The sequence below is a fragment of the Trachurus japonicus genome, chromosome 10, assembly GCF_045865225.1.
Source record: "Trachurus japonicus isolate A0001 chromosome 10, Traja_1.0".
In the NCBI taxonomy this organism is placed as follows: domain Eukaryota; kingdom Metazoa; phylum Chordata; class Actinopteri; order Carangiformes; family Carangidae; genus Trachurus; species Trachurus japonicus.
Window position 1 is genome coordinate 16269753 of NC_140916.1, and position 26190 is coordinate 16295942.

Sequence of the window (26190 nt, forward strand, 5' to 3'; positions counted from 1 at the left end):
CTCTATAGTAGGATTAGGCTAATTGTTTTTTTGTTTGTTTGTTTGTTTTAACTGCCCGTTATTACTCAACCAGTCCACTTCAGACTGATAGTAGCCTACTAGACCTAAGGATGACACTCAGAAAAAAATCTGATGTGGAATTTCAGCAGTTCCCTCCATGTGGTCCGCACCAGTGGAGTCCAACCTCTGCAGCAGAAGTACTCTGAGCACTGAGCAGTCACTCATGGATTCAGGTAAATGCTGTATTTTACTGTTGGTGGAAGTGAATTGTTTTGTATTTGAATCTTTATTTATTTTTATTTTATTGACATGGTCCATGTCCTTTGGTGTGGACCATGATTGTTTCCCACGTGCCAATAGGCCTACATAAATAAGGGTTACTACACTTACAGCATCTAAGTGTGGACATGTCTTCCTTTAATGAGAAACTGCATTACAACTGGCACTGCATTTACAAACTGTACAGGTGCCATGTTCAATACACGGCAAACACAGGGTTAAACACCCGACACAACAAACACGTGTAGGGGCGTGTTCCTATTTCATCAAGCTACCTAAAATCTACTCAATGCTTCCTCTAGTAAGTAGAAGTGCACGGTGAGTTCGACCCAGGTACCAAATAAGCAAAAAGTGCTGTAAGTGGTTCATCCTGTCCTGTTGTCTTCAATAATCAACTACAGGATGTACGGTTAACGCACAAACTTTTACTGTTATTGTTTTATTATCAACTGGCCATCATAACCGACACATAGAATGTACACGGATCAGTTGTAACCGGTGATACTGTAACCTGGCAACCGTAGTGTTCCATTTACAATGTTGCCTGACAACGCTACTCGTAACAATCCTATTGTTACAGTAAGGACATGGTTAAAATTCACCGGTGTTCAGTATTAAGTTAGCCTCATAGACTGTAAAAATAAGGTATTAAGTTAGCCTACATCATTGACGTTATGTTTCATTTTATTTTGAAGGAACGCCTCCCCCGTTTCCGGTGTAGCTTTACGTTAATTAGCTTGACGTTGTTGAGTTTATGCAACGGTCTCACAGCAGCAGCAGCAGCAGCAGCACAATTAAACTGTTATGAAACTGAGCTCTGGTGGTATGTCACTCTTCTTCCTCTAAAATACTGGTTTTATAACTTGGTCCAGTTTTGCATTAAGGTCTTACGCTGTCGTTAATGTGTTTACCAGAGCCACCAGCTGCAGGTTCATCATATAAACCATGTAGCATGTAGCATTAACAGTAGCAGAGACTTGGAGCTAACCGCGGCTAACACTAGCCTGAACAAAGTGTTCCTGCTGGAAACCAGGAGGTCTGGCTACTTTTAACTTGACCCATTATACAACGACACATGTCAGCAGTCGGTCTGCGGCAGACTGTGTAGCTAATGAAAGTAAATTCTGATTTATAGTGTTAAAACCACAGACTGTATGGTTAAAACTAATTTAAGATGTTTACAAGGTGAACACGCCCCCAAGAAGACAACCAAAAAGTGCACAGATGCTGGAGTGAATGAAAGGTTGTGTCTCCTTTAGCAGAGAGTGACCGACAGTGGTGTGTTTTTCTGTGCATTGGTGTTAAATTGTTCTTTCCAAAAAAATGTCACTCACCCTCTGCTCTGTTATGGTCAACAGACAGGTCACATGTCAGCACATGAACTGCTGAGTCCTACACTCTCAATGGAAACACCCTGAAAGGTAAAGACAATCAGTATGTGTTCAAACAAAATGGCACAACACAGTTATTATACATCACTACCATTTTAAATGATATCTGCAATAGGTTATATTGTAAATGTAAGTTCATAGTCAAGTGAGAGCTGAAGTGAAGTGGGTCAGTCATTCAACAGAAACATCATTGTAGACAAGAATTGCTGCTTTTCTTTGTCATACATGGTTGTAAAGAGTATTTAATTAATTGATTTAGAGATGTCATATACAGTTCACAGTAACATCTTTGCTGCGATACATACAGACTAAACAATTAAGGTATTATAATAACAGGGTGGGCGGATTAGATGACAATGTCACTAAGAAGTCTAATTTATCAAGTGTTGATATATATTGTACATAGGTAAGACTAAAATGAAGGTCCAATAGTCTCTACACTGTTTGTATCCATGTCTTTGTTTAGGCAAACAAAATTATTTACAACATATTTTCACATTGGTCCATAAACCTGAGATTTGCCCAACTGTAATATGACAAAAGAAATCTCAATGGTGACTTCTTTCTAATATGATCAAATAAACAGCAACAAAAATGTGACTATCATTTTAAGATCTCTGCCTCCAATGAAACAGCAGATTATACTCGTCTATCACAGTACATATGAAAGATTAATGTACTTAAATAGTATGAAATAACTATTTAAGTATATTAAATATTAATGAAACATTTTGATGCCTTGGTCTGGAGTAACTGATATTTTGGTTTCAGTGTGTTTCTGCTTTTTCTATCTTTTAAAATCTGTTCACAGGTCTGTGTGGAAACTCAGAAATTACCCATCATGCAGTTGGAGGCTCAGCTGCGACTGTGTCAGAGCTGTTTGTGGTACAGCAAGTGCGGACTGCGTCTGCTCTCTCAGAGCTCTGCACACAGGCACGTGTGTGTGTGTGTCTGTGTGTGTCTGTGTGTGTTTGTGTTGATTTTAATCAGAACACCTGAGTGACGGTGGCGACGACCTCTGCTTTGAACAGGTCTGAATACAAGTGTGATTTTGAGTCGTTTGTCTTCTCATTGCAGAAAAGCTGTGAACCACTACGATCTCTTGGGAGTCAAATCTAATGCCACCTTGGATGAAATTAAAAAAGCATTTTTTGACAAATCTAAAAAGGTAATGGTGATTCTTGTTTATTTTCAAGCTGTGCATGTAATTTAAAAAACCTGTGTGACCACTTGAGGGCAGCCTTTATCAGCCTGGTTTCTGCTGGTGAGCTGTTCCCACAGTGGGCTTCCTCACTGTTTGTTTTCATGTTGTGGCTTCCAGGGTAAATATGGATGGACATGTGTATTTGCCTTGAGGAAACTTATTCAGAGAAAAAAAAAGCTTGGTTGTGAGCACAGCCCCATATAAGAGCATGCATTTGTTTAACAGAGGAAGTTAGAGGATCTCTGTGTGTTACTGCAAGTGTTCCTGTCCAGATAAGCTTCACAGCCTCGGGGCATCTCTGGGTGGGTGGGATGGTTTGTTTTTTATACCTGATCATCACTGACCCACTCCTCCCCTGTTACTGTAGCTGCACCCGGACAGAGATCCGTCCAACCCGGCGCTGCACAGCCAGTTTGTGGAGCTGAACGAGGCCTACAGAGTGCTGAGCAAAGAGCCCAGCAGGAAGGAGTACGACTTCAAAATCAGTCACAGATACAGCGGAGGACAGACGTTCAGATCTGCCTCCAATAACACCGCCTACAGAGCCGCCAGGTGAACACACACACACACACACACACACACACAGTCTGTCACTCTGTGTTTGCTCATTTTCCTCACCTTCCTCCACACTTCATCACTGTTAGAGTGGGCTCTCGTTGTTCTGCAGCAATAAATCCAACAGAAGAGTTATAAGTACGGTACGGTGTGTGGGTTGTTTCTACGATGTAACACACTCATGATATTCTTGTGAGGACCGCACATCAGAAACCTAGACCATGTATTATGCTATAGCAGACTGTCTGGGTTTTTTGTAGGTTTTTTTTAAAGGGATAGTTCAACATTTTGGCAAATTGGCCCATTGCCATAATCCCTATAGTTTGTTACCTTTAATTGTCAGTGCAAGCTATTTTTAGAGCGGCGGAGCAGAGCCATGAGCTGCTCAGAGCTACGCAACGGAGGCTCATGGGATTTCTTGGTTTCCCTCAGCAAACTCATCAAATACACATTCAAGGCAAATGCAGAGACTGCTTGCCGGAAAACTACCCCTGAAGGGAACGCGCACCAGCGCTTTTGCATGAATTTACCTCTAAAACAACTCTGTCTCGTAACGTTCCGTTATTATCTCATAGCGTGGTGAATGTGCAGGTCACAACTTGTCCACCAGAGCGTTTTGGAGTTGTTGGGTTGTGTATTTGATGAGTTTGATGAGGAAAACCAAGAAATTCCTTGAGCCTCCGTAGTGTAGCTCTAAGCAGCTCGCGGCTCTGCTCCGCGGTTCTTAAAATAGCTTGCACTGACATTTCAAGGTAACAAACCTACTCCTAAAACTATAGGGATTATGGCAATGGGTCAATTTGCCAAAATGTTGAACTATCCCTTTACAATAACTGTATTTCAGGATAAACTGCTTGATATGTCTCATATTGAGGAAAAAACTGTTATGGTAAACACATAAAGAACCGAGAAAAAAACACACAGATTGGTACAGATATGTATGTAAACTGCACGGCTGCACACCGTGTAAGATCATGTGTAAAATCCAGTACACACATAGACTGATGCTGCTGTTTCTATCATGACGGTAACATCCCTCCTCTGTGTACGATGTCTCCTTTCTTTATCCCCCTGCGACTGTTTCTTCCTCAGTGCGGACGCCCACAACAACAGTTATTACTGGGAGCAGTTTCATCAGTCTCGTTCTGGTCAGACGGCGTCGGAGCAGAGGCAGAGCAAGAGGAGGAGGAACTTCAGACTGGTGGGCTACTGCGTGTTGATCATGGGGCTCAGCATAGGAGCTCACTTAGTTTTCTTCAGGTAAAAGCTACAGGACCACTCACCACATATCCCATCGTTTTATAAACAAAACTATTCAGGTCAGAAAGTACTAGATTAGCATGAAATAATACAAAATTAAAGCACGCAATAGTCATTCTAGACCAAGCTTTTAATGTCCTGGTGGAAGAATGGAGGAAAATGACCTGAGAATCACAGCAGGTCATGTTATTCATGTTCACCTTGACATGTGTGTTAATATACGAGGAGCTTTTGACACTTGAAAGCCTGTGGGGGCCCAGACTGCTGCAGTAGTACGTGTTGAAACAGGAAATGTTTTGAAAACAGAAGCTTACCTGGATATAGCGTGAGGTTGTTCTGAGGCTCTATATGTTGTCGACCTGTCCACGGTGTAACCCGCCCCCCTCGCCCAGTGTCAGCTGGGACAGGACAGGCTCGAGCCTCCCTGTGACCCTGTATGGATGAGTGGTGGTGCAGCTCATGGATGGATAGATGGGAACTTACTGCAACGACAAAAATAGAAATACTTTTTTTTTTTTAAAGAAAACTTAGTGAGCCAGTTGTTCAGACTCATCTGAAAATTCAATCATAAGTGGGCAAAGTTGAAGTGGGTTTGTCTAAATTTGTACCTCTTTGAAGTTGGTAACCCATATGATGTTAGTATTAATATCTGTTAACCCCTGAACACCCGCTGGCCTGTGGGTCGTGTTGCTTCTAAGGTGTTTAACATTTTGGCTCCTTGGTGCAAAGAAAAAACAAAAAAAAACAATGAAATTAAGTTGCACAATCAGGATGTGGACTGACAAAATAGGCCTATGCTTAAAATCTGATTATTTAATTTTCTTTTTGGCGTGAGCACAATTTGAGATGAGCCACATAGAGATGAGCTGCCAGTGTTGAGGAAGTTCAATGTTTGCACAAGGTTTGGATGTCTCTCCTGCAGGCGACACATCATTATAAAATCTATTTAATCAGACATGCCCAACCTTCCTGTTTTATGTAAAATGTGCATGTATGAAAATACAGAATAGATGTTGATATGCAAAGCAGCATTACAGAATAAGATACTGGACGGTCAGAAGCAGGATGTAACAAAGATGTAGTTCAGTCTGTCTCTTTGCCTTATGCCAACTCTCCTGTGAAGTCTGTGTCTATATGTTTGTACATGTGTGTTTGATGCAGTGGTTTCATTTCATTGTGACTTTTAAGTGACTTTTCACTGTGGATGCATGTTAAGGAAACACTGCTCTACTGTTTCCACTGCCTCTCCTTTTCATCTAGCTTCCTTCATGTCTGTTCTCCCTTCACTGCTCTCCTGAGTTTTCTTTGCTGCATATTCACACCCAGATGAATGAGACTGTTTGTGGACACGTCGTCCCCCCGTGCCATGTGTCTTTGACGTAACCTCAGGGCTTGTGTCGTCGTATTTGTTTTCACACACTGACTCTGTGCCAGTTCTGTTTGCGGAGAATCACATCTTTATGGTGCGAAGTGTTGTTATAACAGCTGCACAAACTCATAAATACAACTGAGCATACAGAGCGCCTGCTGAGCTCAGAGTTTGTAGGTTAAGCAAATTGATTCTGTTCAGATTGTGACTCAAACGTCTCTCTCTCTCTCTCTGGACTCTTTTAGTAAATTAGAAGACATTCACACTAACTTTATGGATGAGAAAGACAGAGTCATCACAGAGATTTATAACGACTCCAAAGAGAGGGCCAGGTGAGTCCTTCATCTTCTCTTTCATGGCACATTTGACTTATCAATGAATTTGTTTTAGCGATGTGACGCTTGAATATGCAGGTGAGTTTGAAAGTGTCGTCGTCTGTGCTGTTTTTCCCAGGATCAACGGTTTTAAGAAACAGACAGAAATCCTTCGGCACAAACACGCCGAGTTCATGGAGAAGTACAGGAGCCAGAGCGGCGGAGAGGACAAGTAGGAGAGTCTCAGTCCGACTGTCATCGCTCTGTGACGAGGGGGAGATTGAAGAGTCTGCAGGTGGAAGGTGGCAGACTGAATGTGGTATGAGTTTTTTTAGGATTTTAAAGGTTTTTTTAAACACAACAAGAACTTGGGTTTGTCTTCAGATGACGCTGAGGACGCACAAGCGCACGGACAAGCTCGGACTGAGCCATTTGCAGTTAGTAGCATCGATCGGACTCACGGAAGAACGTTCTCAGACCTTGTCCTCTGTTTGTCCAAATGATCCACAATGAACAGGATCACATTACCTCTAATGAACTCACAGGAGCACGTTATTTATTGTCCTCTGCCTCCTTGTGTGTGTGTGTGTGTGTGCGCGTGTGTGTGTGTGTGGCGGCGCTGGGCTCACAGACAACACTGAACTAACGGCACATGACAGCGAACGAGGTTTATTGGTTGTAACACCAGGCGGCCTCTTGGTGCTAAAAGAGACTGATACTGATCTAAATCATGTCTTGGGGTTGGACACAAGAGGACACTGGTTAACGTCCTCCTGGGGTTTTATGAGCCTCGCTCTGTTGGGGGACAGTTGCAAAGTATTTCCAGCATTTATCCAATTCCAGGTCATGTGATGGAAACAGGATTTGCTACTGGGTCTGATGGAAACTCTTTTCGCATTTTTGGACGTTATAAATGGGAAACGTAAAGTGATCAATGTTACGACTTGAAGAGTGACACTGTGTCATTTAATTGTATCCAAATAACATTGATGACAATGATACTGAGATTATGAAAATATACAAATTGAGTGGAAAGACGGTTAATAACTAAGCGTGAAAGCCAACACTGACCATTTTGCCTTTTTAGTTTTGAGAGACTAGAGTTTGTTATTTTTCTGTTTTCGACTGCCTTATCTGTTCCTTGGGGGGATGTCATTGAGAAATGATTAAAAGATCAACTTCTTCTCATCATTCATTACTTCCTGTTACTGTTTTTTCCATCCCTCATTCTCACATACTTTGGTTTTACGACACGAAGCAATCTTAGGTCCTTTACGTGGTATTCCTTACACACATTTCTGCTTATTTTCATCCAAGAAACTTAAGTTATTCTGGGGAAAAAAACATGAAAGTAACATTTTTGTATGGTGAAATTTATGAACTGGTTGGCATGAGGCTTCAACGTCCAGCTGTAGACAGATCTTTTAATGAGCAACCATACAGAGTGGGTAATTATTTATCTGCTTTGCTTTAGATTTCAGACGTTTTATTTTCCATTATTTCAGTGGTGAGAGTTTCTTTTAAACCTCTAAACCCACATCTGGAGCTGCAGATGTGATTCTCTGTAAACTGCCTCTGCGGATGCAGTGCATAACCTGTTTATTTACGTATGTGTTTCATGTCGGTCATGAAACAATTCACAAATTTTCCCCTGTGTACTTTGTTAGCAAATGACATCATGGAAAAATTAAGATTTGGTTCATAGATTTATCTTGCGTATTTTTGAGAATATTTGCACTGAACTTACACAATCCTACATGTGTGTGTGTGTGAACTGTTTTGGAGGTTGTGATATTGCCTTTTCCCTTCTCACAGTGAGTCTTGTGTCTGAGACGTCAGCAGGAGATAACTTATCCCCGCATAGCACACAGACACCCTCACCCTCATGTGGCGTGTGAGTGCCCTGTCATAACCCAAACACACCATAATGACTGAGATTCTGGTGTCAGCCTTGCCAACACACACACACACAGAGACACACAGAGAGAGAGACACACACACGAGGCTCATGGGAGAGGAAGCTACTACACAGGAAAACCAGCTATGAAAACGATTTCAGTAGATTTGTATCTAGTTTAATGAGCTGCAAAAGGAAAACTGTGTCAGACGCACTGACATAATACTCTCTACTGCCCTCTGATTTATTATTTGAGAAACAACAGACAGTGATACGGAGCGGAAAAATAAATGATTGACTGGGTCGACAACAAATTGACCCTCAGACTGTAACACCGCACCACAGTACTGAATGTGACACTGTCTCAGACAAACCTACGAGATGGTTTTCAACTGAATTACGTCTAAATATTGTATTATACCTAGTTAAATAATCTATAATGCACATTTAATATTAGTCATCCACCAGGGCCATAGTTACTGTGTGTGTCTGTACTGAAGGTCCCACTATTATGACGGCCCACTTTCTGACATCAAAAGGTTACCAGTTGTTGATTCATTGGGTTTCACTTATATTTTGACTTGTTCATTCTAGATAAAACTTAGTTTCATGGGTTAGTGGGTCAGTTGTAGAGCCAAACAGGTTTTTTAACAGCAGGAGAAACACAGGTGCAAATAATAAAATGAATGACGGCTGAATCAGGTCCAGAGCCTCAGCGCTGTGTGAGCTGACTCACCTCATCTAGAAAAGAACAGAGCCATCGTTAATGTAATTAGTTCCACCTGTGTTTTCACTGCTGTGAATGGAAACAGAGCAGCAGCAGCAGCTTCAGGGACACGCTGCTTTATACTTGTGTTCAGTTGATAAGTTGTTTCCAGTGGCTTGATGCTCGCCAGAAAACTTCTGAGGAAATACTGTAATGTCAGGAAAATGAAATTACTACTATGATTAAATTAGTAGGCTACATAATTACATAATAAAATATCTCACCAGATTTCATTACTTTGAAACAGCCTTCCTGGCACTGCCCGGACACAGCCCTTTATTATTTTGTCCCACAAAATGTTATTATTTATTAACTTTGGACTCAAATAAGCAACTGATATGTAAAATATAAGACATATGGACAAGTTCTCATCCCAGTCTACAAGGTCACACTTTCACATTTATTTTTATGTTGGATTTACAGTCTGAAAACCAATATATTCTGTTTAATATTAGAGATTAATTAATTAAAATCAATCAATGTCATAAAGTCAGTGTCTTAAAGAGTTAATATATTAGGGCCAAAGGAAGCAAAATATAATTTCACTTATCAATTCCTATTTGAATAGAAGGTAATCTTCTAAAATAACCAAGCACACATGTTTTAGGTCGAAAAATGCAGAGTAAATCTACAGAGAAACGCCGGCAGCATGACCTCAGTGTCCTCGGGGGCAGCTACAGCCCGGTGCCCCACTTGCCCCGGGTCCCTGGGGCCCCAGCGACCCTCACTCCGGGGCCAGAGGAGACGTTGCACCTGTATGCAGTGCGCCTGTCCCGTTTGGAAAAAGTTGGCAGCGCAATGGTTACGCCGCCCGCGTCTCAAGGGCAAAGGAAATGAGCAAACCGATCACAACAACAAATGAAGACTCCCACCTTTTCAGACCTCTCTCTCTCTGTCTCCCTCTCTCTCCCTCTCTCTCTGTCTGTCTGTCTGCGGGCTGCCCTGCTCTGCTGTAGCGGCGCTGCCATGTCAGTGGAGGATGTTATTCTAGGTTTATTTATAAGAGAATAAAAAAAAAAAGGACGAGAGAAGATGCGCCTGGAGAGGAAACGTCACATTTTCAGAGGGAGCGACAGTGTGGAGAGACTGTGACCGAGCCGGGCAGAGGAATATGCGGCACTGTCACTCCGCACGTCGGCCCAGAGCGTCGGATCATTACCGGATGAACGTCCGATAGCTGGATAATGTGATTTTTCTTTTTCTTTTTTTTATTCTCTCTCTCTTCAGCCTTGCACAGAGGATTTATGACCGCACCACGTTTCAGTGGGAACCTGGATGATCCTGCAGTCACGCCACCCCGGTCCCTCCAGACCAGTTTCATGGGATCAGGACCAATAGACTGACGGAGCCCTAAAATAAATACAGGGAGGCATCACAAAGTTTAAACAAGTGTCACCAAAATACCAGGAATTGGAGCTTATGGCGCCACGGCCAGACACTGGATCATGACTTCAGAGAGGCGCGTGTTGTCGGCGAAGCCTGATTGTTAAATTACTGGATGGATCTTGGTTCTTTCTGACGACATCCTCCTGTGTGCCGCTAATTAAGGGCATGTAATAAAGTGTCTTCAGAGTTCGCCCTCCTTGTGTGGTTGAAATCAATCAATCATCAATCAAATAAAGTTATTATTCCAGCACTGATGATGCCACACGCGAGTCCTTTCAGGAAAAGGAGACAGGAGATTGAAAGCGGAATTTCTGCGTCTTTGACCGGACACTGAGGCAGAGGAAGGAGCCGGATCAGCCACCTTTTTCCTCTTTTTTTTTCTTTTCCTCATTTCTTTTTCTGCTTTATTTTCATTTTTTATATATATATTGGTCCAAATTTTAGATTTTTTTTTCTCTCTTTTTTTTTGGCGTGCCCCTTGGACTCCTGCACAATGGGGATTATGCTTCAAGTTATTCTAGGAATGTTTCAGTTCCTGCTGCTGACCAGAATACCGACGTCTCATGCCAAGGTATGAATGTATAGACCATTTGACCTCAGGCTGCCAGTCTGCAGTGATCAGCCTGCCACCAGACATGAGCCTATGTGGGATTTATTTTGTAGTTCATGTTGATTTGCATTAGACTGAACAACATGAATTCGGTGGTGTTGGAGCTCATGTGGGGCTTTGTGGGAGTTATCCCCGAGGTCAATGACACCTGTCACTTCAGGCCCTGTCACAGGAAGGAAAAAGAAACCACTGTAATAGTCTTAGTGGATGTTAATGTTTGTCTGTGTCCATTGATAATTACTTTATAGTCACATGTTGCTGTTTATTGTCCCCCATCACAGACTAATTCAATTCCACCCAGACACCTTTTATAAAGAGTTTATAAGCTGCAATAAATAATTTACTCAAGCTTTTGTAGATCAGTTACAAGCCCAGCTTTTAAGTTGCCAGGTTGTGGGGGGGGGGGGGAACCCTCCTCCTGCTGCATGGATTTGATTTTTTTCTCTTTTAGCTAACTCATTGAGATGCCTCGAAGGGTCTGTTCGATCCCTTTCTGTTTCAGAAACTGAAGCTGTGGGGCTCTTGGACCGGAAATCACTCTGACATAACTTTTGCAGGAATTGATGTAGAGATAGCTAACATCCCAGTTAGTTTAGCTTAGCTTAGCATAGGCTAAAGACTGTAAACATGGAACAGCCTGGATCCACATGTGACAAAGTATCTGCCCATCTGCGCCTCTAAAGCTTATTGTGTATCATTTGTTAAATTTATACAAAAAGTAGTGTTCAACGCAGGACTGACCGAAGCCTCCACAGGGCCCTATAAGCAAATTATTATTTTGGGGGCCTCTATTACTGCCAATAATACTAATTACTGGTCATTTACACACCTACTACAAACTAATTTCATTGTACTATTCCGTTATTACGAATCACCATCTTAGCCTGGCATGTTTTTTACCCATCAATGGTTTTTAATCTGAAATGATACCAAATTCAGCTAAAGGTGCAGCCTGGGGTTGATTTACACCTAATATTCAAAGTGATAGCCTATAGTTCAGAGTGAGATACTGAATCCCATCGAGGCCTATTCAAAGTAATAATCATCTGCTTTTTTATTTTTGGTTTTAAATAAACTGCAACAACAATGTAAAGTCCAACAACAACAATTAGAGATTTTTGCAATTACGCTGAATTTCTTTAGGGGTCGTCAGAAGTTATGCACTACAGCTTTAAAAAGTGAATTGCTCTTTGGGACCCCCAGTGGTCACAGGGCCCTGAGCAGGTGCTGCCTTGTGCCGACTCTGGTTAAACGATGTCTTCTGTCTGGGACCAATAGCTTGACTGGTAGTGTAGCTGTTTTCAAATTAAAGTAATCCAGCACATAACTCTCCATGAAACAATGAAATATTGTGTTTACACATTAACACAGTATGTTAATATGTTTGCTATAGGTGCTAATAGGAACATTTTGAGCCAATAGGCCAAACCAAATTTCCCCTTTGAGTTTTGACTCTTCGGGCTGAGCTAGACTAAACAGCTGCGAGCAGTAGCTTCACATTTACTAATACAGATCAATAGTAGTAGCTATCACATTTTTCACATTCTTGGCAAGAAAGTGAACAAGGCAGAGCAAAGTGTTTCTGAAGTAGGTTTTTCTGCAACCTGGCAACCCAAAAGTTGTAGCTCATTTATGAAGCTTTAGTAAATTATCTAGAGAGCAGTGGCTTTACATTATTTTCATTATGAATTAATGTGTGGATTATTATATTTTTAAGTAGCTACATTAGTCTGAAATGGCTGAAAGTAAAGTAATTTAAACGAACTCATTTCTCTGGGGATCATTTTTAATTATGTCAGACCAACGCTGTTATACCCTCAGTTTCGGTAAAACAGTTAATTCTCACAGTGGAGAAGAAGATGAAGGACAACCATTCAAGTATCAAACTTGTGGGTGATTAATTATCCATCAGCTGGTTAACAGATTAACAGTCAAATCATTTGAGGTCGAATCATTTACTATTTAAAATGATTTATAAAGGGTGTCTTATTGGAAAGTGGTGCCCGTAATTCTTTATGTGGTTGAGGTTTTGGCTTTGTGTAATTTAAACTCATGGTTCTCAGAGTTATAATTCACAAGAAGTGTTCATCGATTCTGCTGTCATGGTCCTTGGTGTGATATATGGGCTCATTTTTCTACACACACACACACACACACACACACACACACACACACACACACACACACACACACACACACACACAGTAGCAGACAAACACACACACGCACACACAGACCTGCATGCTGCTGCTTTTTTATTTACGTCTGGAGACTTCTATCAGGAACAGGCAGTGCTCAGAGGGGCTGTGGGATCCAGACCTGACTTTGTGCCACTGTATGTTTCAGTGATCTGTCATCCTAGACGCTACAGGCCACGCTGCTGCTACGTGCACAGAAAAGCCTTGTTGCCTGTTCGAGACTCTCTCTGCTCTCTTGCCGCCTGGTTCTGTCTGACTGCTTATTTGAAGAAAGGGGGTCATCATCCTTGTCCTCTTGTAGTGTTGAAGCTCCGTGTGGGTGTGGCAGAGGTGACGTACTGTACGGCTGTACACTCTTAGAAATAAAAGTCCTAAGTAGAACCATATAAGGTTCTTCAGCTTGCCCTCATAGGAGAACCCTTTTTGGCTCCTGGTAGAACCTTTTATAAAGGTTCTCTGGATCAAAATGGTTCTTACTGGAACCCTTAGTGTTACCAAGAACCCTTGAAAAACCCTTTCTTCGGGAAAGGGTTTTTCAGAAGCAAATGGTTTCAGGTAGCCTAGAAATCTAGCTGCACCCTAGCGGCAGCAAATATATTTGCTCAGCAGGTGGGTCTAGAAACGAGCCATAGGAACTTTTTGAGTCTCGAAGACCGTTTGTGTTCACCAATCACAGCGCTCTATCTGTTTAGAGAGTCGTTGGGCGGGCTTAACGCCATGACGACATACTTGCAACGGTGAAAAACATGACAAGATAGATGGCTTTGGCAAAGGAATCGTTTGAATCGGCGTTGGCATCAACTTTGAAAGAATTAAACTCGTCATTTTCTTTAAAAGTTGAGCAAGAAACTGCACTGAAGTCATTCATTTCGAAGAAGGATGTATTTGGTGTTTTGCTGACGGGATATAGGAAAAGTTTGATCTACGTCATCCTGCTCTTTGCTCTGATTAGTCGTAGTGCTACCCTATTGCGTGCAGAGGCAGTTTGAAAGACAGCCTTCATCCCGCCCCCTGGATTGAGCCGAGGTCTACCGGTCGTTGCCAGACTATACATTTTAGTGATATAGTCTGGGTTGTCAGGCTAGGTTTCAGGTAGAACCCCGGCCCTTCTAGAAGAACCCTTTTAGGACCCTTATTTCTAAGAGTGTAGTAGGTCTAGGATCCCTTTCACTCACACATACAATCACACACACACAGACACACACACTTGGCACATCTGTACAGAGTGGCTCTGGGAGTGGCTGCAAGGGAGCTCAACGTGTTAGTTAGACAGTAGACAGTCGGCAATGCCAGTGCAGATGGCACACGGGGGGCGGGCACACAACAGGAGGGTGTGTGTGTGTGTGTGTGTGTGTGTGTGCGCGCGCGCGCATGTGCCAGCTCCTCACAGTTGCGGCTGTCTTGTCTCAAAGACTGATAAGCATACAGAAAAGACACACTCACATCAGCTGACATCCCACCAGACACAAAATGGCCTCAGTCCCAGCTTAACACACAATCAATGTGGGCCAAACCTGTGTGTGTGTTAGCGTGTGTGTAGACGGGGGTGGAGTAGTTACAGGGGGGGCAACTGGACAAAGTCTACATTCCCTTACAACAAGTGGCCTTGGTCTTCACACACACACATAAGTCAAATAACAGCAGTGTGTGTGTGTGAGGGCTGTAAAATTCAGTCTTTCTTTTTTGTGTTTTCAGTGGTGGGAGAAGAACTCCACTTCATGTAAAAGCCCCACATAATCCTACTTAACTAAAAAATACACAAGTGTCATAGCTGCAGCTACGTACGTAAATGTAGGCCTTCTTACATTATCAAACACTGAAATGTACTATGTTTATGTTCCCTGTAGCTGTCACAAGCCAAACAGGCCAGATGCATGCTGTTTAATAAGGCTGTATGATGTAAAATCTGAATCTGAAAAGTAACAAGTTACTAGATGTAACATAAGTAAAGTACAGTTAAAAGTTGCAGAACATTGAAATATTCAAGTTAAGTACAAATATGTCAAAGTTGTGCTTCGTTAATTGAGCACTAAAGTCATATTTTGAGTACAATACATTAGAGTAAATGAGATAAAAGTCATCTGGGCAACATTACATGAGATTAAATATGTTGTATTGATTGTCAGAACAAAACTTGCATAACAAGCTGCAGTCTATATCGTCTTCCATTAGCTCATTTTATGAAATAGTAATATTTGTCCCCTTTGTCAACTCCCAGCTACAGACTGTGACAGTTTACTGCAGATAAATCCAGTGGCAGTTTCTCTCTTTATCTACCTCTGTGGGGCTACTGAAAGTGTTTCAGATGTTATAATAAGGTGATAGACCTGATGGCAAGGTCAGAACATAAAAAAAAACATATTCAAAAGGTCCAATTTGCCCCGTCTGTGCAGGAAATATTTCATATTGGAGCCTGAAATTCAGTCTGCTTTCATTTAGCTGTGCCTGCTCTTGCCCTCTTACCTGTGTATCAACGTTCAGAGTCGTCATTTTCTTCCTGTCACCACGCAGTATTAAGCTTTAGGCTACATGTTCGGATGTCAGGTGTGAAATATTCACAGGTACAACTGGCTTGTTGATAACCACCACTGTCACAGTGGCGGTGGCAGGCAGAAGTTAGATTTACTGATACTATAGGTTTAATTCATTAAAAAAAAAAACATTGAATATTGATCAATAAAAGAAGATATACTCACAAAACACATTTGCAGGAACTTAAAACAAAGCGTAAACATTGAAACTCATACTAATCTGAACGTGATCTGAGAAAAACAGATTGACATGGGTTTGTTATGATATTAGCTCATTTTACTTTAATTAAATACTTTAATTTCATGTTATAAAAATGTTTTTCGTGCTCTTATTTGGGAAAAGTCTGTTATATTTTTCTTAAACTCTAAATCATTCGGTGGAAGTTAAAGGGCCTCCATGTACGTTTTAGCTACAGCTTCATGTTAGCATTAACAGCCGTTTCGTTTCCGGTCCAGATGACACGTTGGAAGTTCAATGTTAATTTTGTTATTTGTTGGACGCTGTTTCAGTAATGAAGCACAACACCACTTGAAACTCATGTTTTGTTTCTATCACTTATTTTCTTCTACCAACGGTGTTCACGAGCTGCTGCTGCGTCAGTCTGCCCTCAGTTAACTGACCATGATGCATATTTATTTATGTCACACTTCTGAATCAGGTTTTTGCTCGACTGATATGAAACCTCTGCAAAGCTGAATGCTATCAAACAGGTCAAGTTAATAGTGACTAATAACTTTTTCGTCCTTTCTGTTCCTCCCTCCAGCTCGCCCACTGGCGCCCAGCAGACTCCCCCAAGTCCAGAGAGGGTCGAGAAGGTACGTCCCCTGTTCCTTCACCGGTTCCTCCTTCATGGAGCTGAGAGAGTTGAGTTGAAACACGTTGTTTGTCTCTGTGGCTGCTCCAGTGCGGCGGTGGCTGGAGGTTTACTCCAGGAGCGGGTGCGAGCCTCGCGACACCTTGGTGGAGGTCTGGCAGGAGCTGCCGGGGGAGACCCACCACCTCTTTGTCCCGTCCTGCGTGTCGGTGAGGCGATGTGGCGGCTGCTGTGCGGACGAGGCCCTAGAGTGTGTGCCTTCGCTCACACACACACTCACCATGGAGGTACCCACGCCAACACACACACAGCTCACAGCTCAGAACTTACTGCCAGCTGAAACATGTGTATTGTTCAGAACCTGATGTGACTTTGCCACTGGACAGATCCAAGAGATCTTTATGTGCCCAGTTGAGGGCTGGGATTCTCCCTCTGGCAATAGGTTTAATTCAGTACCCGAGGAGGGTAGACTATGCACATTATGCAATCTAAATGTAATCCAGGATGAACTGCATTTTGTGTTTCATTGTCCGTTATATGACGAAGCCAGGCAGTTTTTGTCTCAGAAAATGCAAAATGTGAAACCTGAGTTGTTTTGGGCTGATGATGAGTTAAAGTAAGCGGAATATTTGTGTTAATATAAGTCTTAAATAGTTATATCTTCCGATGGCAATCAAGAGTGTTTGGTCTGAAACACGGGTCTGTCAGTCACTCTGCTCTGCTGTAAGCCGAGGAGAAAACTTTCCTTGTATCCTACAACCTTTATCCAATGAGGAGAGAGAACGGCATAAAGGGGCGGTCCTCTCTGTGTGTGCAGCCGAGGGATGCGTGTGAATGTGGTGACGTAGGGACGAGGGCGGGGACTGCTAACTCCATCGGCTGACAAGAAGTTAGCCAAAACGACTGGATCGCTTACTTCTGCTTTAAAGTTGGAATGGTTCTTCAGAAAAGAAGTCTTTATTATATAGCTACTTTCATAAAAAGTACCTGGACACTAAGAAAAAGTGAATTATTTATGTGAATTCCATGTGGTTTTTGTTTTGTCAATACTGTGATGATTTTGGTTGTTGTCTACAGTAAATATGAAATGTGTCTTGCAAGCCCTTATAGGCTGGGCGCCTTAATTGGTGTATGACAAATAAATAGCCTACTATAAATTCAAAATTCATTTACACACGCACTGAATCCCTAGAAGTGAAACAGTGAGAGGATGTCTGTGGTTTAACAGTGATCTCCTCCTCTCTGGTTGCAGCTGATGAGAACCTCCTTCATGAAACATGAGCTCATCGAGTTGCCCTTCGTCGAGCACAGCCAGTGTGAGTGCAGGTAATAAAAACACACTCAGTGTCTGTGCACGAAGGTGGAGGCGTGTGGTCGTCCACCTGCTGTTCACGGTGCACCTGCTAACACTGACCTCACTGCACCTTCAAACTGACACTGTCTTTTTTTTTTTTTATCTCTGTGCAGATTAAAGGAACAGTTCCAGCCAACACCTACGACAAGGTAACATATTTTACATGCACATTTTTATCTTTCTGGTTTTGTTTTCAGTTGTCTTTAATGGTAATTTAGTGACCTGTTCAGATTGTGTTATCAGTCCTTGTCTGGAAACTGTCCAAGCTCTGCACTAATGCTGCTGTTATAATGATGCTGCTAATGAGGAGGAGGTTTACAGAAGAGTGTTTCATCTCAAAGCAAATTAACATAAGTATTGTATTTGTAGTGAAAAGAGGTTAATATTCAACAGTTACACACAGTAAAGAATCAGTGTGTTTGTGCTTGTTTGAACAGAAATGCAGTAATGTGTAATAAAAAGGACACTGCTGACGGTTTAGGCTGATGATAAAAAAAACTTTTCTGGTGCTGAACATTTTGTTTGCTATAGTTTTTTTTTGTCTTTATTAGATGGGTGACAACAGCGGGAACTATATTGATGTGGTGAAGGTGGAGTCAAACCAGACACAATGTGGCTACAAAGCACAAGTCTTAATAATAGGCTAATATTGGAAATAGAGATAGATGATAAATGATATAAATATTCCACTGTAATGGCTGAATTTTAGGGGTTTCAGAGTTGCAGTCAGTGAACTGAAACAAAGACGAAATTGTCAATCTCTGTCTTAAAGTTTAATAAATCCACAGTGAAAGTCAGGGAACTGTGCGGGAGGTGGATGCTGTGCTGTTGATCAGCAGCCGTACACTGTGAAACACGCTCTGCTGATGTTTGTTTGTGTGCCTCATACTGGCAGGTCCAACCAGGGAATCACACGATTGCATCTTTAATGTTTATGTCCCCGTGCTTCCTGTTAGGATGCAGACATAAATAAAGGATTCCAACGTATGTGTGTGTACGTTTTAAAACTCAGTAAGGATGTGTGTGTGTGTGTGTGGTTTTGCTGAATTTATCCACATATAGACATGTATGGGCTCTGTGTATTAGTATTGTATTAAATGTATGTTAAACTTTTAATATTTGTTTCTGTGTGGTACATGTGGATGTGTGTTTGTCCCTCAGTGAGTTAGCATCTGTGTGACTCTCTCCCAGCGTCCCCTGGGACGGCCCTCATCCTGTTGTCACCATAGTGATGATTTTTATCTCCGCTACCATGTGCGCTCTCACAGACTGACGGAGCAGAGTCACGGATCCACGATAGTAAATTAAAGCTCCAAAGACAACAGCAGCAGCAGCAGCAGCAGCAACAGTTAGTGATGTCAGGGCTCAGCTGGCAAAAACTGCTCCCATAATAATTTTATATATCGTTTAACAGAGTTTATAGCAGAAGGAAACAGAGCAGCGAGAAGCAGAGAAAGTTAAAGCAGAAGTAAGTGGTCCGGTCGTTAAAGCTGGAAAACCAGAGCTGAAGGCAGATGCACTTTGCTCTGACATTAAAGTAAAACTGATTGTGCTGGACACGGCTGTGATAAGGAGGATGTGAATCAGCAGACTGGAGTACAGAGAGCAACAGGGACAAGGGACTTATACCTGAATAAAAGAATGAGGATTGTCATGAAAAGTGAAAAATGAACTTAAATTATGGAGCAGAATGGTTCTCTTTGTTCACCATATCAAATATTGAATGTTATGATGATACAGTACTGACTAAACTGGCAAAATTATGTTTTATTATTAGATGCTGTCTGTCTGATCAGTCTGAGTAGACGTAATAAGTATAAGATACAAATCTGAACAAACTGTCAAAGAGGTTGTGCAGTGGGTTCATGTAAGGATACTGTCAGAATATTCACTCAGTAGATACACGGGGGACTCGTTTTAATTTGGTGCTTACTGGTTGCATACAAATTAAAATTTAACTCCTGACATTGTCTGTGTCTGATTTTCTCCAGGCCTCATCTGAAGCCACGGAGAAAAGACAAGAAAAAAGAGCGGGGAAAGTCCAAGCAGAAGAGTGGAGACATCAGAGCTGCTACGTATGTAAAAAAAAACATACTTTTGATTGATTTATTTATTCTTCCTCTCCTTTTTTTTTTTTTTTTTTTACTTTGTCATGAACTGTGAAAAGTTTTCACTTACGTCAGTCAGTGTTTTCCAGCCTCGGTGTGAATGTTTGGATTAGAAAAACAAACTAGGTTATCTGGTCTATATTATTACTGAAGGACAATTTGTTTTACAGCCACACCAGTCAAGGTCTAACACACACACACACACACACACACACACACACACACACACACACACACACACACACACACACACACACACACACACACACACACACACACACACACACTTGTAGGGGTCACCTCTGTGTGTTACAAGCCCATTAGATTGCCAAGCTTTTTAATAACAGCAAAACAGTACATGGGTCAGTGACAAATACGGGTTGGCAAGAGGCGCAATTCAGAAATATCTAAAAAATTGTCTTAAAAATATGCATCAGATGTGTTAAAATGTACATTTTGTATTCTTGTTGGTTTTATGTCATTTGAAATGAAAATTGAACTGTTTTTGAACCAAATTTGAACATTTTTTTTTCCATTTTTTGCTGTATTTCTATATTCAAATTTGAATTAATTTGGTAATATTGGGCAGGACTTATCCAAAGAACACCACTTTTTTTCTAAATAATGTGACAAATGATGTAAAATTTGTTAAGAAACATAGCATTGCATTGTAAAAGTGAATGTATTTCACATCCAAGTCCAGATTTATTTTCCCTTTATATAATCAGATTTTTATGGAAAAATACTGGTTACACTCGACACTGGGTTACATCATGTCATTGACACACATATCAACTATTCATACATATTTATCGTATAATCAGTATCAAAACTATGAACTTGTACCATGATTCTCGGGTTTCACCTCAGAGTAATGAAGTGGCGCTGCCGCTCTTTTCCCTACAACTTTTTTTTTCTTGTCAGCTTCCCCTTCACTTTGCTTGTCAATCATCTCCGTCCCCCGGGGGCCAGCGGTGGCCTCGGTTTGGGTGTGATGAACCTCGGCAGCCATCCATCACTCAGAACAGGCTTTATTCAGGCTCTGGCAGGGGTGAAATCTGTGTAATTTGCTCCCAAATGCCACCTCCTCTGTCCGTGCCAGTGGCAGGCGTGGTCATCAGGACCTGAACAAAGATGGCCCCTCTCTGCCTCATTAAGTAACTTCATTAAGTACCGCCAGCCTCCCTGAGAGGACGCAGGCAGAACCAGCTCAAGTTAATGGACCAACTGATGCAGGCAACTTTCTCAGACCCGGAGAAAAAAAAAAGTACAGAGAGTCTGGAAGAAGTAACCGAAAGGCCTCGCGGGCAATGAAGCCATGGTAACGGACAGAGAGAGTAGAAGGACAGAGAGAGCGGAGAGTTTATCAGCAGCTAAAGGACCAGTATCCCACATTAGTCACACTTCTCCCACTCACTCGCTTTGTGTGGGTTTGATTCAGTCTGGCAGCGTGCGTGTTTAAACAAGCCCTGCATTTCATTCGTAGCCACGCTAGAGACGCGCTACGAGACCAACGGCAAAATAACAAAATATTAAAGGGTCTGTGTTGATTCCAGACGCTCCCAGACGATGACGCCTACGGATTCTGATGATCCCCTGACCTTGACAGCAGCAGCCATGGCTATTACTGTTTTATAAATGAGATGAGATGTATTAACAATCAGTGGGTGGAGAATGAAGTTCAGTCCAGACATTTAGACCATCACATTTTTAATTGTTCAATACTTCATGGCCATGAATTGATAAATTCTGCAGCCACCCACACTCATCTTCCATCTCTCTCCCATCCAGGACCCCTGCTCCCCCAACTCTCCCTCCCCCGTCCTCTCCTCCTACTCCTCCATCACCTCCTCCCACCATCGCCTCTCTCTCTCCGTCTCCTTCCCCGAGGCCTTGCTGCCGCCCCTGCAGAGGGAGGAAGTGGGCGTTGGATCCAGCGACGTGCGAGTGTCGCTGCACCATCGGAGCCGAGAGCTGCAGCCAGAAAGGTCGGAGGCTCAACCCCCAGAGGTGCAGGTCAGTCCGCACACGACAAAAACAACATAATCTGCCATTTGAACTTGTCTTTATTGGTTTCTGAACATGCAGTTTTGTTATAACTGGATCTGTTTGTTCTTACTCCAGAGCATCTTCCCATGTTTTCTCTGTTGTAGGCAAAATTAATTGTATGTGCAGATGTGAAAAGATCTAATTGTTCGGTTGGTCACTGTTTCCTGTTCCAGGTGTGATGCCGTAAGGACTTAATGTGTCCACCCGCTTTACTTTCGCCTCCTTCTCTCCAACGACCCCTGCTAATTCATCGTCCACTCTCAGCATCACTGCCATGGAGCATACAGACGCTTGGGCATCCAGTTCCTCAGACCGAAGGAAATATTAGCAGAAGCACACACACACACACACACACACACACAAGAACCTGTAGTAGCGCTCTAGTAAAGCAACACATGCAGCATCACAGCCTCAGTATACTGTAGATCTACGTCGTGTGCAACCAAACATCTTACCACCTCCTCGTTTCTGTGTAAAAGCTTCAGTCAGTCCACACGTGCATCACTGTATACAGATGTGTAGAATCACAAAACTCATCCAGTGAGCGAAGGGATGAAAGAAGCAGGAAAAAGGGCGTGACTTTGACAAAGAGACAAAGAAAGACCCAGAGAAACTCTTCCCTGGTGGACGGACACACGCCCACGGTTGGACATGCTCGTCTTTCTGCTGTGGTTTGGACGTTGGACCCAAGAAATCCTATAAATACAAGGAAACAGTGGAGACAGGGGCGATCATACTATACAAAGACAACTGGGATGAAGTGGACCGGTCTTACACAGGTGTCCTACGTGTCGATGCTTCGGTGGAATTTGTGACTCGCTGCTCACAAGGAAACTGCACATGGAGATGTTAAGTCAAGGCCAGTGTTTGTGCAGAGGGCTTGAAAAACATTGGTGAAAGAGATTATTGGTGGATGTATGCACACTCAGACATACCACAGGGACACAGGACGTGCACATGAACGGGCACCCCAGTGTGCGTGGACCTATAGTTGAGCTGAATGCTGGGACGGGGTGTATCTGTGTGGTCTCCCCACTGAAAGACCCAGATGGGTTATCCCTGCAGCCGTTTTCTCACATTCAAAGCATATGACCACAGGCTGGCTCTCCAAGCCGCTTTCCGGCATTTGTTTAATTTGAGCCTTTTGTCTCCATCTTTTCTCGGCACCTCGATTGAAAGCAGCCGCTTTGCCTCTCTTTGCCTCTCTTTGCCTCTCTTTTGGGTAGTGAGGAGAATGACAATAATGAGGCCTGGCGGCTGTCCACCACTTCACACACAGACATTCACACTTATAACACCAGGAACACAGACAACACTGCAAATGCAGACACATACAACCTCGCTCACTCTGTGCTATAGCAGACACACACACACACACACACACACACACACACACACACGCATATGCATACCGAAATCACACACACACATGCAATGTGAAATGAATGCAGGTAGCCATAAGCTTTTGTTGGTGCCACACTAAGTGTGCAAATAAATGTCAGTTGTTTATATTTGCAATTTAATGCAAAGTAATGTGTTATATTCCTGTGTTTTATATTTTATTATAATTCTGTCAAGTTGATTGAAAAGATATTCTATATTGCAGAATGTGTCTTTGTTTTGTTTTTGTTCATCCTTAATCCATCCGCATAAAGAGTCACACTGGGTGGCCGGCTGCGTACACAGTCAGCAACTAAACCGATACGCAAATGTATTGAATTTAAACAGAGACGGCTCACACGGGCCACAAACGGGAGACTATATACATCATAATGTGTAACTCAAACAATCAGTGGGTCAGTGTTGTCTGCAGCACTCAGAAACCAAGCAAATAGCCGTTCCCAGTGCAGTGAAAGGAAAACACGGCTGTTGTTGTTGCTGCATGTGCGAGCTGGGATGGAAAGAGTATTATTCATTTGGAACATAACTTGTTTATATTCTGACTGATCTCACGCTTTAACTCCATGTTAGTTCACGGCCGCCCAGCTGCCGGGTGGGAACTGGGATTTGAACTGTGACTGGTTGAGAAAGGAGACGAGGTCTTGAGCAACTTGTCAGTCAGCGTGACGAGCTGAAGCCGCAGCTCCACTGTCATGAGGAGGAACCATAATGGCAGGTCAGGGAGTTGAAACCCACTTTTGACAACCATTCAGAGCCTGTGTCCCGTGTTAAATTTCACCAGTGACGTCTTTGCTCCGTGAGAACCAGAAGCTTTGAAACTCCATGATTCATGTTCGTACTCTCTCTCTCTGCCCCTCTCTCTTCCCCGGATTCATGCCATCCTGCTGAGAGAAGAATAGTCACCCAGGAGCAGCGTGCAGTCCACAGTCTGAATTAATTGTGTGTCAGCCTTGAGGCAAAAGAACTTTGTTTCACTGGCTGGTGTGATAAGCTCTGTATTTATACTCTCTTTAGATGAGTTTTTTTTTTCCGCGCTCAAGTTCATTGTTCAGTGTTTATTATTACTGTCAATCAATGCTTCAATCACTACCTCTATGTCATAACATATTAATGACCAAGTATTAGTGCGTCGTTGTTACTTCCCTGTGTTATTGCAGACCTCTTTTAAGATAATGATATTTTTTATTTACATTTAGCAATAAGCACAGTCTCCAGTGTAGAGACTCTGAGCTGCAGCAGATATGTAGTAATAAGCACCGGTCTCGGAGGAACCTATAGGAGATTCCTGAGCGCGTCTTAGCAATCTGAAGAGCAGGGTTGTTCACAGGAGGAGAGCTGACCTGGTCTTCTGACTACAGACCAGACACTGTGTGATACTGTGGAACAGGAGACGGTTTCCCAAAATGTTTGTAGTCCCCAAATTAACGGCGGCGGTTCAGGGAATATACTTACTCGTTCTCTTGCTGAGAGTTAGATGAGACGATTGATGCAACTGTCATGACTGCGTGGTAAAATGTGAAGCTTGGGTCCAGTGGGTCCAGTGGTAACAAAATATACTATGTATAGCAGCATGGCTAAAAATCCCTGGTTAGTGTGTTAAACTGAATCTCTTTTCTTTAATTCACATTAAAAGCCATAGTGAGAAAATGACAAGTTGTGGGTTTTGCAGTGATTATGTGCCAAATGATCTGTCAGCACAGACTTCAGGAAATAACTGCACCCAGCCAGGAAATATTCCAGCCCGTTGCCATCTGTACAACGGCACACTGACGTATTTACACTTTAGCCTTTAAATGGATTTATTAAATTAATTAATGAGTCTTAGAGGCAAATCTTGTTCCATTTAGATGAGCTGTTTTGTCTTGTTTCCAGTCTAGGCTAAGATAAATGGTGAGAGTCAGGCTTTATCAACTGTTTTCTACATGCAACAGTGTGAGTACAGTAAGTGTATTTCCAAAGGTTTTAAGCCGTTCGTTTAGATTTGACTTACTCTTTTGCAGCTATTTCTATGCGTTTTATAATTTTTTGATCAACTAGACTTTCCAAATTCCTCCCCCTCTTAGTAATATTGCATTTTGTGCACAAGGAAGCAAATGTTTTGGGAAACCGTGAACCTCAGTACAGATTGCACTCGTGTTTGAGATTGCAAAGCACATACTGAACAATTGTTCACTGGGTAAAAACAAAAACAAAAAACAAAAAAACAAACTCAGTTGATGGCAGAACTGCAGGAGCAAATGGACATGAACTGAAAAGCTCCTCTCATGCAGACATGCGTGACATCAAAGACATTCCACCTTAAGAGTTGTGGCGCTAAGATGACTTCTTGATGGCCTCTGGGACTTCAGCTGTTACTTCTTGTGACCAGTTTTTCTTATTTTAAAATACTCATTTTGCATCCCAACTCTTAAAGCTATACAGCTATACTTGGACATATTAATATCCTAAATGTCCTAAACTTGTGTCAGTATCGAACATCAGTGTGCTTTGTATCCACACAGTCTATGTTGTACTGTAAAGGTAGCCCTGTTCTAGCCTCCAGTGTCTTAGTAGCCTATAGAGACCCCTTACTAACTATATAACATTTTATAATCTCTAATATCCAGCCATGACCTTGTGTATGATGTACAACATACATTAGAAATGTATTTGTAACTTCATTTTAGCTGTACTTTGCAATGAATCTCTTCTCTGCAAATACAA

The 26190-nt window shown here is 42.3% G+C and overlaps 2 protein-coding genes across 2 annotated transcripts; both read left to right on the top strand.

Moving 5' to 3' along the window:
- Positions 1 to 1075: 1075 nt before the first annotated feature.
- Positions 1076 to 7563, top strand: dnajc4 (DnaJ (Hsp40) homolog, subfamily C, member 4). Its single transcript, XM_085789602.1, has 8 exons — positions 1076 to 1102; positions 1638 to 1700; positions 2482 to 2603; positions 2748 to 2838; positions 3242 to 3426; positions 4522 to 4689; positions 6304 to 6390; positions 6512 to 7563. The coding sequence occupies exons 3-8, from the start codon at positions 2512 to 2514 to the stop codon at positions 6606 to 6608; spliced, it is 720 nt and encodes a 239-aa protein (XP_085645728.1). The 5' UTR covers positions 1076 to 1102; positions 1638 to 1700; positions 2482 to 2511; the 3' UTR covers positions 6609 to 7563.
- Positions 7564 to 9736: 2173 nt separating this feature from the next.
- Positions 9737 to 25023, top strand: vegfba (vascular endothelial growth factor Ba). Its single transcript, XM_085789603.1, has 8 exons — positions 9737 to 10992; positions 16525 to 16576; positions 16666 to 16862; positions 17828 to 17901; positions 18043 to 18078; positions 19921 to 20004; positions 21829 to 22053; positions 22260 to 25023. The coding sequence occupies exons 1-8, from the start codon at positions 10915 to 10917 to the stop codon at positions 22279 to 22281; spliced, it is 768 nt and encodes a 255-aa protein (XP_085645729.1). The 5' UTR covers positions 9737 to 10914; the 3' UTR covers positions 22282 to 25023.
- The last annotated feature ends 1167 nt before the right edge of the window (positions 25024 to 26190 follow it).